This window comes from Balaenoptera borealis (assembly GCF_965194805.1).
Source record: "Balaenoptera borealis genome assembly, chromosome: 11".
NCBI classification, from domain to species: Eukaryota; Metazoa; Chordata; class Mammalia; order Artiodactyla; family Balaenopteridae; genus Balaenoptera; species Balaenoptera borealis.
This window is the reverse complement of record NC_138868.1, coordinates 57,740,567-57,755,290: the sequence shown is the minus strand read 5'-3', so window position 1 is coordinate 57,755,290 and position 14,724 is coordinate 57,740,567. Positions and strand designations below refer to the sequence as shown.

General features: G+C 50.9%; 1 protein-coding gene across 1 annotated transcript in view; it reads left to right on the top strand.

The window, feature by feature from the left end:
- TENM4 (teneurin transmembrane protein 4) overlaps window positions 1–14,724 on the top strand; it is a 756,454-nt gene that overhangs the window by 345,038 nt on the left and 396,692 nt on the right. Inside the window, exons 7-9 of the mRNA XM_082343256.1 lie at window positions 834–4,441; window positions 5,385–5,672; window positions 8,229–8,498. Coding sequence (XP_082199382.1) covers window positions 4,279–4,441; window positions 5,385–5,672; window positions 8,229–8,498 — 721 coding nt within the window. The 5' untranslated portion in view covers window positions 834–4,278. The remainder of the gene's footprint in view (window positions 1–833; window positions 4,442–5,384; window positions 5,673–8,228; window positions 8,499–14,724) is intronic.

The window sequence follows — 14,724 nt, the reverse complement described above, 5'->3', positions numbered from 1 at the left end:
CATGTAAAGACCTTGCCTTTAGCCACCCTTATTATAATCACTCTCTTACCATTTTAAAAGGCCAAGGATTCCCTAATGTGACAGATCAGGGAAATGTGCTCTGGGGGCTACCACAGGGAAAAGAGAGCAATCAGATTCCAGTCTTGGCATTTTGTGTGAACTTGAGCATCCCTTCGTTTCTCCGAGGCTCAGTTTCCAAATCTGTAAGGTGGGGATACGGTGCCTACCTCTTTGGTTTGTTCACCGCCCAGCACAGTACCTGGCACAGACTAGGTGCCTCTCTCTCTGGCATTCCCCTTCATATCACACTGGAGTTGTAAACAAGGGACTTGCAAGAGCAAACTTCGAAGGACTAAGGAAAGTAAAAATTTATGATGACTTTATGCACACATACACACACAGATACTGCCTAGGACTTATATTTTGCAGAACACATTTTAGCTCAAATATTTATGAGCCCTTTTTGACACACTAAGAACTGAAAATATCACCATGTGCTTATGTTAAGGAAAACTTATAAAACTTTAGTCCAGTAGGAATTCAGTCAATTTCCTGGCTTGTCTCTGGTCATTTCCGAGGTTGCGAGGAAATCCAGGGTTGTAACAGCCCCCGTTTCTCTGAGGCTTTGGCAGAGGCAAAGGGTCCTCGGCAGGTCTGTAGGTCTGATGACATCTCCCTGTGAATGCTCCAGGCCACTGCCTCTCATAAATATTGCTGGAGCCCATGTAAAGGGCCCAAGTTGGCTTTTTGAGTTTCTCGCAAACACCAAAAGCTTTGCTTCCCCATCTCCTCTTCTCTCCCCGAGTCCCACATCCTCCTTGTCTTTCTTCCAGGCCAGTTCCTGGCACCAGAAAACCAGCTAGAGGACATGCTCCCCTGGGATCGCCAGATCCAGGCTTTCTGCCACCTGCACTTTTACATTTTACTGTCCACTTGTGTTATCATCATTCATGGAAGTGCCTTTTTATTTTTTCTACCAGGCTGCTCACTCCTCACCTCTCAAGCTTGATCTTAGACCTCTTTCCCTCACTGAAGTTTGGATTCTGTCTGTTCCCAAACTCCCTCACCCCTCCCACTTTCATGCAGGTTGTGACCTAGAATGGTCTTTTTCAAACTGTAGGTTGGCAATCCATCCATAATTCTCTTTTAGTCAAATAGAATAAGATAGAAAATATCAGATTCCACCCTTGAGGAAAGGTTAGGCATGGTTTTTGAAATTTTTGTTTTAGTTAGAACGTTGTAGATTTATGTGTGTGAAATAAATGTTTACCGTAGGTGAGAATAAACTGGGAAGTCACAGATCTAGACTTCTTTTCTCTCCTTACCTCAAAACCATCTGGCCTGTCTCACTTTTCCTTGACTTTCTTTGGTCATGGTTTAGATGTCACTTTCTCTGAGCAGTGGTCCCTTAATCATCTCTCCACCTTTGGCCCACCTGACCTAGGTTAGGGGCCACTCTGGTGTCCTTCCCCTGCCTCTCTCCCTGTCTGACTTGCCCACTGTCTAGAAGCTCCAAGGAGTAGGAAGCTCATTTGTCTTGTCCACCGAAGCCTCACACAAGGCTTGGAAGGCAGGGTAGGAAGTCAGTGTTGGGGGGAGGCGGGGAAGGGAGAACAGGGGGAGAGGAGGGGAGGGCACAAGGGAACCTCGTGTCTTGCCTTCATGCAGCTTCCACCACAGTTAGGAGAGAAGAGTCCTTAGCGATTATTTACCGAATGAATTAACCTCTGGTACTAGGTGTGTAATACCTTTCTTCAGGTTTAAACATTTTCTTCTGATTCAAATCTAGACCCTGATATTTGGAAGCCATGTGATTTAGAGCAAATCACTTAATCTCTTTGAGCTTGTTATCTCATTTGTAAAATAAGAGTAAATAAGAGAAAAATATAAAATAAGAGGATAATATCTAACCTGCCTAGTTGTTGTAGGGATTAGAAACAACATGCACAAAGTTCCCAGCATGAGTAGGTATTAGGTGAACAGTCATTGTATTGTCACTGCCTCTTTTCCTATCACCACCATGTGTCTCCAGGCTTCCCCACATTAACAGACCTGTTCAAACCTTCCAGATCCATCTGAACCAGATCCATGTAAAAGAAAAACAAAAGTGGATTTTAGAATCACTGGCTTACTGGCTGTGTGAACTTATCAACCAACTGGCTAATTGAGTCAGCTCTCTAAAATGAGAAGTAATTAGGGGACTTCCCTGGCGGTCCAGTGGTTAAGACTCCATGCTTCCAAAGCGAGGGGCGAGGGTTCAATCCCTGGTCAGGGAACTAAGATCCCACATGCTGTGAGGCGTGGCCAAAAAAAAAAAAAAAAGTAACTAGAGTTCTCGTGGGTCTGTGTGGGAAGCACCAGCCACAGCACCCGATGCAGACATGATTCTTCCCTCCTCTTGGCCAGAGCCCACTCTCCTTCCCCATAGATAGACCAGAAATGACCCCCATGTCAGCATAAGGAGAAAGTTATACAACTATGGTTCATGCTTTATCAAAGCACTCATCATTGATGGCCCCTATGGCTGACACCCCAGAGAGACAGTAGCTGCCCCCACAAGGCTTGTGTCCTGCTCATCTCTGGGCCCCAGTCCCAGCGCGAGACTGGTCTGTAATGGGTTGTGGAAATGAACTCCTCTGCAAAGGCATATTTGTGTGCTCGGGGCTTACCTGGCGAAGAGTTTCAGCAGGCAGTAGGGGTGTGCGTCTGTGAGAGTCGAGGTGGGGTGGCGGGTTGTTCTGTGGGCAGTGAGAGGAAGCAGAGGGAGGGTCAGGAAGGGTCACGTGGGGAACCCGGAGGTCAGCAGGGTAAGCAGGGACTGACTTGTGTAGGCATGGACGTGTGCGGGTGCTTCTGGCACCCTTCCCCGGCACTGCTCCCACTCCTCCAGGGTCTCAGCATCGCTATGCTGCAGACCCTTGCTCCAAGAGGAGCTTTTCTCCACTGTCATTTCTTTCACCCCAACCTCTTCTTTTTCTCTCAATTAAATGCCAATTTGAGGGACTTCCCCGGCGGTCCAGTGGTTAAGACTTCGCCTTCCAAAGCAGGAGGTGCGGGTTCGATCCCTGGTCGGGGAGCTAAGATCCCACATGCCTCATGGCCAAAAAACCAAAACATAAAATAGAAGCAATATTGTAACAAATTCAATAAAGACTTTAAAAATGGTCCACATCAAAAAAAACTTTAAAAAAAATGCCAATTTGAGTGTGAACCATGACTGATCTCCCATCTGTTGAAAAAAAGTAAATATTTACTGAATTACTATATTAAGACTGAAAAGGAAATGAGAGCAAGGCAAATGTTCTCCTCGCCTCTGCTTTGTAATAGGGAAGCCATGAGTTTGGGGACTGTGTTCTTAATTTGCAATTGCTGAGCCTCTGCCTTGAAGCCCATGTCTTCAGTCAACAGGTACACACTGGTAAGAGACATAGTCATCCACCAATTTAACAGCCTAAAGTGTGTCTCAGACTTATTAACATATGTCTGAGGGAACGTTCCTTCTCCAGTTATAACTGACATCTAGCTGGAGCCTTCCAAAGTATGCCTTTTAAAAATAAAAGGTGGGTTTTTTCTGATGATAATAATGGCGAACATGTATTGAGCACCCATTGTGTATCAGGGATCATATGTACCAGGGACATGTATTAACTCATTTCATCCTCAGAACCACCTAAGAGGTGGTTCTTCCCTCTTGGGAGGGAAGAGAGCATCCTCAGGCCAAAGGGATACTGATACCTTCGATGTCCACGATCAAAGGCAGAACTCGGAAATCGCTAGCCCTCAGAACAAAACTGACCCATCAGTGTGTTTAACTTGGCCTACATATAATAATGGATTACATTTAAAAATCATACATTTTACATCCAACTCCAAATTTCCAGCTTGTCTTAAAAATTCACAAGACCCCCTACACTCCTATGTCCCAGCATTGGTAGGCACTGAACACCCACTGTTGGACAGGCCCACCCTCTTTGTTGGTCAGAGGCCCCACCCTGGGCACTGAGACTCCTTGATGACAGCTCTTGCTCTGTTGTTTCTCTAATAGGACAGTGACGCGGGAGAAGGTTTTGTGTACCCATGTTGCTCTGGAAAGTGGAACAATGAAAGAACTGAGAAGGTTGTATGTTTCAAGAAAGAGCGCTCATCATCCTTTGTGCAGGATATCCTGCTTTCCTCCTGTGCTGACCTCCTGGCTCTTGTAGGGGGCTACGTTTGCTACCCCAGAGCCAAAGGAAGACATTTGGAAAGAGGAAGACGCTGTCATAACAGCTTTAAAAAATGTGTCGGCCTAGGGCAAAAGGGTCAAGATGGGGAAAAGAGGAGAAAGGGAGATTAGGAGCTTCCTACCAGCCACACAGCCTGGCAAACCCGATATATGCGGCAGGTGCTGCGGCTTCCCCAGGTGCTGATGGTGCCTCCAATGAGATGGATGAGTCTGGAGGTGAGGGAGTTCTCTGATCAGCATGGTAGTCCCGGCCCAGCCTGGCTGGAAGGACACTTCTATGTGGTGGGAGGGAGGGGACTCAGGGAGCATAATAAAATAGGAAAAACTCGGGCTTTAGAGCCAGACAGACCTGGTTTCAGATCCTGACTTTGATACTTACCACCTGAGTCACCTTGAGGGAGGTCTGGAACCTCAGTTTTCTCATCTGTCAGATGGAGACGGGTTGGCTGTGTAATTAAATATGCATTGGAGGCACCAGGCTTCACTTTAGGTGCAAGAGATCAGGAGTGAGCAGAACAGGTAATGCCCCTGCTCTCATGGTGCTTACATATGAGTGCAAGAAAACAGACAATAAGCAGGTGATTATTTAATTATCTGGTGGTGATAACTGTGGATTGGTTGTTTATACCTTGGCTCATTTCCAGAAGAGGCTGGAGACAGTAATAATATCTCAGGACGTGTGACAATTGAATGAGATAATATATGCAAAGCGCTTACCCCAGTGCCTGAATATAGGCGTTCATTTCACAAATTCTTAAAGAGCCCCTGTTCTGTGTGAGGCCCTGTCCCAGCCGGAGGCCTGATGGGAGCACACACGTGATTCGCATCTAGCGGGATCGGGAAAACTAGTGCCCTCTGGCCTTTGTTGTCAGCCTCCTTGATAGGCATCACTGAAGGAGAGGCTGAGGGCATCTTCACAGGGGAGATAGGTTCGGTCGTGTAGCAGGAAGAGAAAGGATTCATCATTACGAGCCTTGGGTGCAAGCGCCCCTGTGCTACTTATGGCTGCGTGGCCATGGAGCGGCGCCCTCACCTCCAGAGCCTGAGGCCCCTTGTCCACAGCGCTGCCGGGTGAATCGAGGTCCGAGATGGACCCGGGGATGGCCTTTGCCCCCTGGGGCCGGAACTGACGCCCTTTCTTTGGTTTCTCGGGCTCCAGACCACTCGGCCCTGAGTGCGGCAAGGACCCTGTTTGTGGATGTGGAGGAGCGCCGGCCGGAGGCCATGGACGTAAAGGAGAGGAAGCCGTACCGCTCGCTGACCCGGCGCCGCGACGCCGAGCGCCGCTACACCAGCTCGTCCGCCGACAGCGAGGAGGGCAAGGCCCCGCAGAAATCCTACAGCTCCAGCGAGACCCTCAAGGCCTACGACCAGGACGCCCGCCTCGCCTACGGCAGCCGCGTCAAGGACATGGTGCCGCAGGAGGCCGAGGAGTTCTGCCGCGCAGGTGAGGGCGGCCGGGGCGGGGCTTGGGGCGCGCCTGCGCACTCCCTCCCCTTCACCCCCGGGCGTGGGCGCGCTTGAGCGGGGACGGGAGCCCAGCGGCGTGGAGGGCGTCCGTCAGCACCAACACTCCGCTATTTTGGCACCTAGGTCTGGTCAGAGCCTGCCCTGTAGTTCGTTCTTAGTTCATTCGTTTTCATGCTCACCCCCCTTGTGGGCGTAATGAGGTGGTTAGGAGCTGGCTCCGGGTCAGACTGCCTGGGCTTGAGTTCTGACCACCACCGGCTCTCCCCTAAGCCTCCCCTGTTACATGGCCATGAGTCCTCGCTACTGCACTGAATTGTCCTGAGGACTAAAGAGATGACGCGTTGCGAGGTAAGTGCGACGATGCCGTGCCTCTCCCACAGGCCTGGATCCACAGGAAAGCTGACCTGTTAACAAGGCCGCCTCTCCTGCTTTAAAGACGAGGGGTCTTCAGCTCTTTCCCATTTGCGGTCAACAGCTCAAACTCTGACATCAGACAGACCTGATTTGAATTCTGGCTCTGCCATTTTTACTACCTTCAGTGTCTTCACCTGGGCAATGGGATCACAGCCGTGCCTCCTAATTGTAAAGTGGTGGGGAGGATTGATGAGGACTGGAAATAGAGCACTTGACACTTGCACAGAGCAGGTGCTTCAGAAATGCTGCCTGCTACTGATTGTCATCTCTGGGTCTCAGTGAGGGGAGGGGACAAATGGTGTCAAAGCTTTCCTCCAGCTCGGTGAGCCCTGCCAGGCCCAGGTTGGCTTGGATGCCATCCTAGCACGTGAGGCTCCAAAGGGAGCCCCTCTTATCTTCATAAATAACAAATGAGAGTCATTCTCAGCTCATAGGCAGACATGGGCACTGCAGCTTACAAAGTTCTCTCTCTCCCATTACCTCCCTGGCGCCTCAGAAATCCCGTGAGGGTAGCAGAGTTCTCTCCTCCCACCTTCCCTCTCCCTTTATCCATCCTCCAGCGTGCTACCAGAGTGTGTCTCTCTGATTATTTAACTGCCTTTCACTGAGCACTTACTCTGTGCCAGGCTGGACACGGAGCTGACTAGGACCCTGGGAGGCACAGGGGTTCCTGGTTAAGAGCGATGCACACGATTGGGAGAGGAGGCCATCTCTGGGGGCTCCCCTCCTGCCTCACTGGCAGTTCCTTCTTCCTTCCTTTGCAGGCTTGTCCTCTTCAGTCCTGACCCTGGTTGCGGGATCCTTCAAAGCATGGGCATCTGCCTCTTCTCTCTTCTTACTCCGCTCTGCACGTTTACTCTCATCCGCAAACCTTTCCTTTGAGCTCCCACCCTGATACCCCGCCCTCTGCCTCTGTGCTCCCAGGACACTCTCCGTGGATCCCCCCACTTTGGGCTTTAGCCCTTCATCATGGCCTGGGCCGTGTGTCCCCCGCCTGACTGTGAGCTCTGTGAAGTCAGGCACCACGCCCTGGTCATTGCTGTACATCAGTACCCGAGGGCAGCTTGGATTGGGTTAAATGTGGTGCTGCCTGGGTGTAAGTCCATTTCCTAGATCGGTGGTTTAACTGGAATATGATCCTTAGCGCCTTCGTCTGCCGGTCTTCCTCATCCCCCAAAACACTCATGGGAATGTTAAAAATATGGAAGAAGCTGTCCCTGAGTAAACACTGAGTAATGTGGAGGCTGTGTTTCCCATGGAAGTCAGTATCCCCTTTGTCCCTCAAACACGGATCCCTGAGTGAACTCCCCTCACCCACGTCTTCCCGGCCTCTGTCGTGGGCACAGCCAGGCTTTCCCGGGGCCTCCAGAGACCTGTCGGCGGCCCAGCCTCGGCTGTGTGCTTGGCTCCCTGGGTTACCCCAGAGGCTGCTGGTTCCTGTCACAGCCCACCTGGCATGAGGAAACAGAAGGCAGAGCCGACCTCCTTGTGCAAGGCCCACTTTTCCCAGCCAGGCACCATCTTCTTCGCTTTCCTGCTCCAGGCTTTCCTGACCTGGCTGGAAAGGAACGTCTGGTCCCAGAGAACCATTGGCATTTCATGGACGAGGCTTCTGCCCTGCTCAGGAGCCCTCCTTGCTGGCAGGCCCTCCCTGGGCTGGAATAGGAGAGCTGAAGCTCTCCGTCCGGTTTAGCAGACATGTACTGAGCCCCTACTGGGTACCGGGTTGCCTTCTAGGCCCAGGGATTTAGGAATGAATGGGACACGGTCCCTGCCCCCGTGAAGCCATCTCGAGCAGAGGACCCAGGCTCTTACGCAGTTCTGCTCTGCAGGGTGACCAGGGCCGAGGACTCTCAGAGGCGGCTCGGAGGAAGAAGCAGTGACTCCCACACAGGGTGTAGGAGGAGGGGAGGCTTCTCAGATGAGGGGCCATTTGTATTGGGCCCTCCATAAAGGGGTGGAGGGTTCGGGCTGGTGGAGAAGGTGCAGAGGAGAGGCCCGGGCATCGAATATCACAGTGAGCTCAAAGGACAAGAGTGAGTCCTAGGGTAGGGGCCGGGCTTCTGGTGGGAGATGCCCCCCTCACGCCCTGATCCCGCTCCCCTGCCTTCTCTCCTAGGCACCAACTTCACCCTGCGTGAGCTGGGCCTGGGGGAGGTGACGCCCCCGCACGGGACCCTGTACCGGACAGACATCGGCCTCCCCCACTGTGGCTACTCCATGGGGGCCAGCTCCGAGGCCGACCTGGAGGCCGACCCTGTGCTGTCCCCCGAGCACCCCGTGCAGCTGTGGGCCCGCAGCACGCGGTCGGGGCGCAGCTCCTGCCTGTCCAGCCGGGCCAACTCCAACCTGACGCTCACCGACACGGAGCACGAGAACGCGGAGACCGGTGAGTGGCCTGCTTGGCCTGTGCCGGGCGCCTGGGTTATGGGGCCGGGGTTTTAACCACAGTATTGATCTTCTGCTCCATCCCTTGGGGCTCCGGTGAAGTCGGTGGAAAATGGCTTTGCTCTCCGTCGTCAAAAGGCAGAGCCTCTCGCAGGGTCGCGTGAAACCCCCGCCCGTGGGTGCCAGGCTGGAGACGGGTTGCCGCACTTTCATTCCAGATGAGAGGGGTGCCGAAGGGGCAGGGTTACTGCTTACAAGGTGCCTGTGCGGGTGGGAGCAGATGGGCTGGAGGAGAGTGGAAGCCCATCCCCTGCAGCTTATCCTCTCCGGCGGTCACCGTGCCTGGTCCTGCAGAACTCTGCTCACGCAGCCTCCAGCCTCCAGCCGCCCAACCACCCTGGGCGCCCGCCACGCGTGCTGCCCCAACCCAGGGTCTTATGCTGATCAGAGGATAGCTTTCACACGAAAACTGTCACGCTGGAGTAACTTAAAACTCGTGTTTTTACCCCAGCTTTCCCATGATCTCATCTGCAGATTGGAGGAAGGGCTGTCTCTGGACTCTATTCCACTCTCATCTCTGTAGCTCTCTTCCAAGGCCGGAGAGATGCTGTGGGAGAAAAAGAGGACAAGTTATTCACACATCTCCTTTTTTGTGGGGAAGGAAAGGGAGCCGCGTTTCAGGATATTCCTCTCCACTCTCGGACCTTGTTGGCAGATCTCTGAGGGGCCCTGAGATAGATGCAGCCCTGCAGTGGGCCACCCGCTGAGGGAATTTCCGTTTCTGTGGCACCTTGTGCCCACAGTCTCTGGGCAGCTTGTGGATGAGGTCCACATGGAGGAAGGAGGGTCCTGCTGGAGTCTGGCAGCAAAGACTTAGGGAGGGTGGCAGAGACCAGGACAGCCCCTCTGCCCGGGGGAGGGCTTTGTTTCTCCGAGGTCCAGTGAGGGGGTCTGCTGGCCCTGCCACACCAGAGGTGGGAAGGGGGACGTGAGGATGACAATCTGAACGAGAACTGGAAGAACCAAGCCAGGTACCAGTGCCCCCTACTGGTTTCCAGCTCTAAATGCAGGATCCTTTGATTCCTCCCCAGGATGTGGGGGGAATTGGAGAAGTGGTTTGGGGGTGGCGGGGGGGCGTGTGTGGAGACACCAGGTCAGAGGTGAAGGCTTAGGTAGGTTAGTCTCTGAAAAGGATGCTCCAGTGGGTTATGCATGACACAATCCCAGATTTGGGATCAGGCAGGAGACTAGGTAAGGTCAGGGTCAGGTGGAGAAATCCATCTCCTAAAAAAGTCAGGTGCAGCAGAATTGCAACTGTTTGTTCCACCACTGCTGCTAGAGAGCTCGGAGATTTTCCTAGGGACGCACCTGTTTGAGGGGTGGAGGAGCAGCAGGTCCCAAATACCAGCTTGGCAGTGTCACCCTCCCCTGACACTCCACCAGCCCTGGGAGGGGGTCAATGACCTCTGCAGCTGAAGGGGTTCCCCTCTGTGCAGTGGGGAGCCATCCACACTCCCTCATCCACCTTCCCACCTAGGCCCAAGCCCAGCCTGCGGCCCCCTTCTCTCTTCTGCACTACACACTGAATTTGATGTGCGAGGCCTGTGTAGAGAAAATGGTATCTAACTGGGAGGCAGGAAGCCTCAGTGCCATCACTGACCTGGGGTGTAGCATTGGATAAGTTAGATCCTTTCTCTAGACCTCAGTTTCCTCATCTGTAAAATAAGTAGTTTTAATGAAATCAGCATTCCTTGTATTCTGAGAATGTTAATAGTTCTTAGATTGAAGAGGGGTGGAGGGGAGTGCCCTGTGGTCAAATAATGTAGGGAACACTGAGTTAAAGGAACTTAAACCAGTTTCCTTACTGCAGGACTTCTCAGAGCCTTTAATACGTTAATATGCACGCTAACGGAGATATTAGCAAGGAGGGTTACATGCAGCATCCCCCAAATTGATCTGAGAATTAAAAACCCTTTATTATCAGAGCATGCGACGGGACCAGTGTTCCAGTCAACACTTTTGGGGAATAAGTGAGCTGAATCACCTGTAGGCCCTTCTAGATCTAGGATTCTGTGATTCGAAGTCCTTACATTAAGGTGAAGGTGCACAAGAGGAACATAATAGTAATAACAACAATACTAGTTAATACCTGCTACTGATTATTAGACCCCCATGCCCAGTGCTAAGTACTTAGCTGTATGATCTCATTTACTCCCTCTACAACACCTTGAGATAGGTTTTATTACCCTCACTGTACAGGATAAGGAATCTGTAGCCCAGAGAGGTTAAGAAACCTGTGTAGGTCACATAGCTAGCAAGACGAGATTTGAACTCAGGCCTGTATGATTCTAAAACCTTTACCCTTGTGGCCCTAATCATAGTGAATTTCCTCTGCAGCAAAGTACTTGTGTTGTTTGTTCGTTTGAAGGCTTCTTGCCATGGTGACAAATGATCATTTTTCCATAAAGTCATGACAGAGTGAGGCACACACCACCCACTTTATTGTATATTCCCTGAGAGCTGAGTTACAGCTGAATTAAGCCTCTGTTGGGTGATAACGACGGCGAGCCTGAAGAGCTTCAGGCTCTGGTAACAGGGACAGGGAGATGGTTGCCTGCTTCCCTGGCCATACCACCCTCTCCTTCTGATCATGCATTTCGGCATTGGGCCATAGCACTCACTCTAAGTCTCACTGTGCTCACGGAAGATGGGCAGGCAAAGGAGGTGGGCAGGTGGATCTAACAAAGAGCTCCTCCCTGGCCGCCTCATCCCTTTCAGGCCTGGACTTCCAAACTCAGACATCCTGCACCTGTCCACTTGCTTCAGGCTGGAAAATTATATTAGTGGCTTTGCTATACTGGAGTCTAAATAATGACAGTAACTCATCCTGGCAGTGAAGGAGCCATAGGAATGGCTCCCCTTTATCCACCGAGGAGTTGGACAGCTTTGTTGTCAACCAGAACTTACAGCTGACGACTGGGGCTCAGAGGTGAAGGGCAGGCGGCGGCCGTGTACCTAGCTGAGCTGGAGCCAGGCTCTATGCAGAAGTCTCCGTTCTTTCCCGGCTTCCCCCCTCTTCTTCCTGCCCCTTCCGCTCTCACATCTTTCTCCCCTGCCCTCGTCTCTTTCTCTCGCATTCATCCCCCTGAGCCCAGTTCTGTCTTTTATCTGTGATGAGAACTCTGATCTTACCATCAGAGCAGGGCTCAACTCCACTGGACATAATCAGCCAACACATCGCGTTACGGCCACTTTCAGGAGCAGGGGGAGGCCATGCTGAGGACCTATCGTGTCAAGCTGCTGCACAAGGGCCATTGCCTTCAACCCTCATGACAGCACCGTGGCACTCCCATTTCCCAGATGGGAAAACTGAGGCTCCCAAAAGGTCAACTGACTTGCCAGAGATTGTACAGCCAGTCATTCAGCAGGTCGGCAAAGCTTGGATCTGAGCTCAGGTCTCTCTGATGCTATAGTTTGAGCCCTCTGCCCACTCTTTTGGAATCAGCAGTTGAGGACACCAAAGCATGACCCCCAGCAACTTGCAGCCACAGAAACACCGACTCTGCCTCCACGCCCGGCCTTGCATTAGTCAATAGTAATTGTCAACAGTATTGATAGTGGTGGAGGCTTTTGCTGAGGTCATGGTGAAACTGCATGCAGCTGCCATCAATAATAACTTTTTATGGGGTCCATTAAAGCCAATTTCTGCCCCCGAAGGTTAATGTCAGCAGCTTTTATGTCACTGCTTAATATCCAAAATAAATACAGAATTGACTGGGTAATGTAAACACAAATCTTCCCCCTCTGGGGCATCAGGCGGAGCCGGCCCTCAGGCCTCTCCTGCTGAGTGGAGCCACAGCAAGGAGGAGCTGGCATCATGCCAGGCACACACTTGGCATCCTATAAATGTTCTTTAGAAAGCAGAGGTTGCAATGTGAACTCCATTTCCAACCACAGGGTCAGGTGGACACAGTGTCTGTTTTGTAGATTCGTTCTGTGCTTTGTTCTGTAGCTATGCTGAGCTCCTTCGGTGGACCAGGCATCATTCTAGAATCAAGAATCTAGGTGAATAGCAGGGGAGGTGGAGCTATGACAACCTTGCAGCCCTATCTGTGGTGGAGGTTTAGCAGGCAGTGTGGCAGGGTGGAAAGAGGTGGTTCCAAATCTAGTGAGGAGCCTTGGTCTCAAATCCTGGACCATGTCCCAGTTCTGAAACCTTGAGCAAGTCACCTCACCTCTCTATGCCACAGTTTCCTCATTTCTAAAACAGTGTGCCAGTGGTTACCCATGGCTGGGAGAAGGGAAATGGGGAGTTTGTGTTTAATGGGTACCGAGTATCAGTTTGGGATGATGGAAAAGTTCTGGAGATGGATAGCGGTGATGATTGCACAACAATGTGAATGTACTTAATGCGTTGAATCGTGGCTTAAAAATGGTTAAAAGGGTTTTAGCTATTAATATTGTTTAAAGAGCTGTGGGTGTGGGATGACAGTAGAAGGAGCCATTCGTTTTGCCCTGAGGGTACAAAGGCTCATCCCTTCGTTCCACTCACATTGTGTACCAGAGTTTGAAGGCCAGCTGAGCAGGATTGCACTGAGCGTGAGGGATCTGAGAGAGGCATTCCCAGTAGAGGCAGGTTGCTGGAGCCAAGGTTTGGAGGCATAAAGAGGTGTGGTGGGTCTGGGGAGTAGTGAGAATTTACCCTGAGGTCTAATCCCAGAGGCAAATTGAGAAATTCACTTAGAAAAGAAACAATGAAACAGAATCACGGTTACACCCAAGTTATCAAGCAGCCTGGGTATCAAAAGGGAAACTACTGGTTAACCTAATTAGGCAGCCAAATTGTTTATTGAGAGTGTAGATTAGGTGAGCATCTTCAAGCACAGTGAGAAAGAAGCTCATTACCAATTTAACTCCATTTATTCTCTACCCTCCCTGGCCCCATGCTCACGAGATTTAGTTTTAAAAATCTGTAAGAAAAGCTCTCATTAATTCCCTAAGCGGCCAGAGTACTGTAGCTACTCAACCATTGGACACAAGGCTCCCTTCTCTAGGACAGGAAGCTGGGTTCGTTCAGCTGGGGTAGGGATTATACCCCTATATTTGACTACCCTTCTGCCCCATAAGCAGGCTTATACTCCCTCCCATACTGCAGAAGTACCCGATGTTTTCAGGGAATTAGAGTCTCTTACTGGACAGAGTTATCCACATAATGAGGACTGTAAGCCCCCAAGTTCCAAGAAGGATTGAGGAGGGCCTAGTACGGTCAGAGCATCTGAGAATCTGGGAGCTAGAAGGAACCTTAGAGATTAACAAATGCATTGATTCTTAACCTTTCCCCATTTCCTAGTTTTCTTAGTCAAGAAAACTACGATTTAGAGAGGTTAGGTGACTTGCTAACAGTGGCACAGCTAGTAAATAGCAGAGCCAGGGTTTGAATCCAGATCTGCCTCACTCCACTGCCTGTTATCTTTCTTGACCACTGCACTCTGCAGTTTGTTCTGTTTTATAGAAACATGTTTTCATTAGCTCAAGGCTAATAAAATATACACAACCTGAGAGATGATTCTTGCTGTATCCAGAACGTAAACTTCTTTGTCACTGTTAGAAACTGCCGGAAAAGAAATTGAATCCGTAACCTGTTAGAGCTACTCAGGACCCTAGAGATTATACCAGATCACTCTCTAATTGTGACATGCTGGAGAAAAGACATTTAAAGTAGACGTTGTAGAGGTTTAAGAGAAAAAGTCCAACCAGTAGGTTTCTGAGAAGATTTTATGGAAGAAGTGCTGGTCCCTGGGCTTTGAGGGACGGGAGGGATTCTACCAGGTAAGGAGGGGGAAGAAAGGGCATTCTCTGTGGATGAAGGCATGGAGGAGGACAAATGTCAGGTGTGTCCCATGAGGCTGGAATATGGGGGCAGAGTGTGCAGGGAGGGAAAGTTGGAGAGTTAGGCAGATCCTCTGTCATTTAAAAGCTGTTTGTTGAGCACCTACTGTTTTAGGTATTGGGGTTCCAGCCTGATCCAGACAGACAAAACTGCCCACTCGTCAGTGGGGCGACTGATCAACAAGTTTAAAAACTACATTATATAGGATGTTTCAAGATGATAAGTGTTACAGGAGAGGGGATAGGGGATGCCAGGGTGGGACCGGGGGTGCAGCCAGAGGAGGCTTCACTGAGAAGATGGCCTGTGAGGTAGGTGAGGGAGCTGGTGGTGAGCAAGT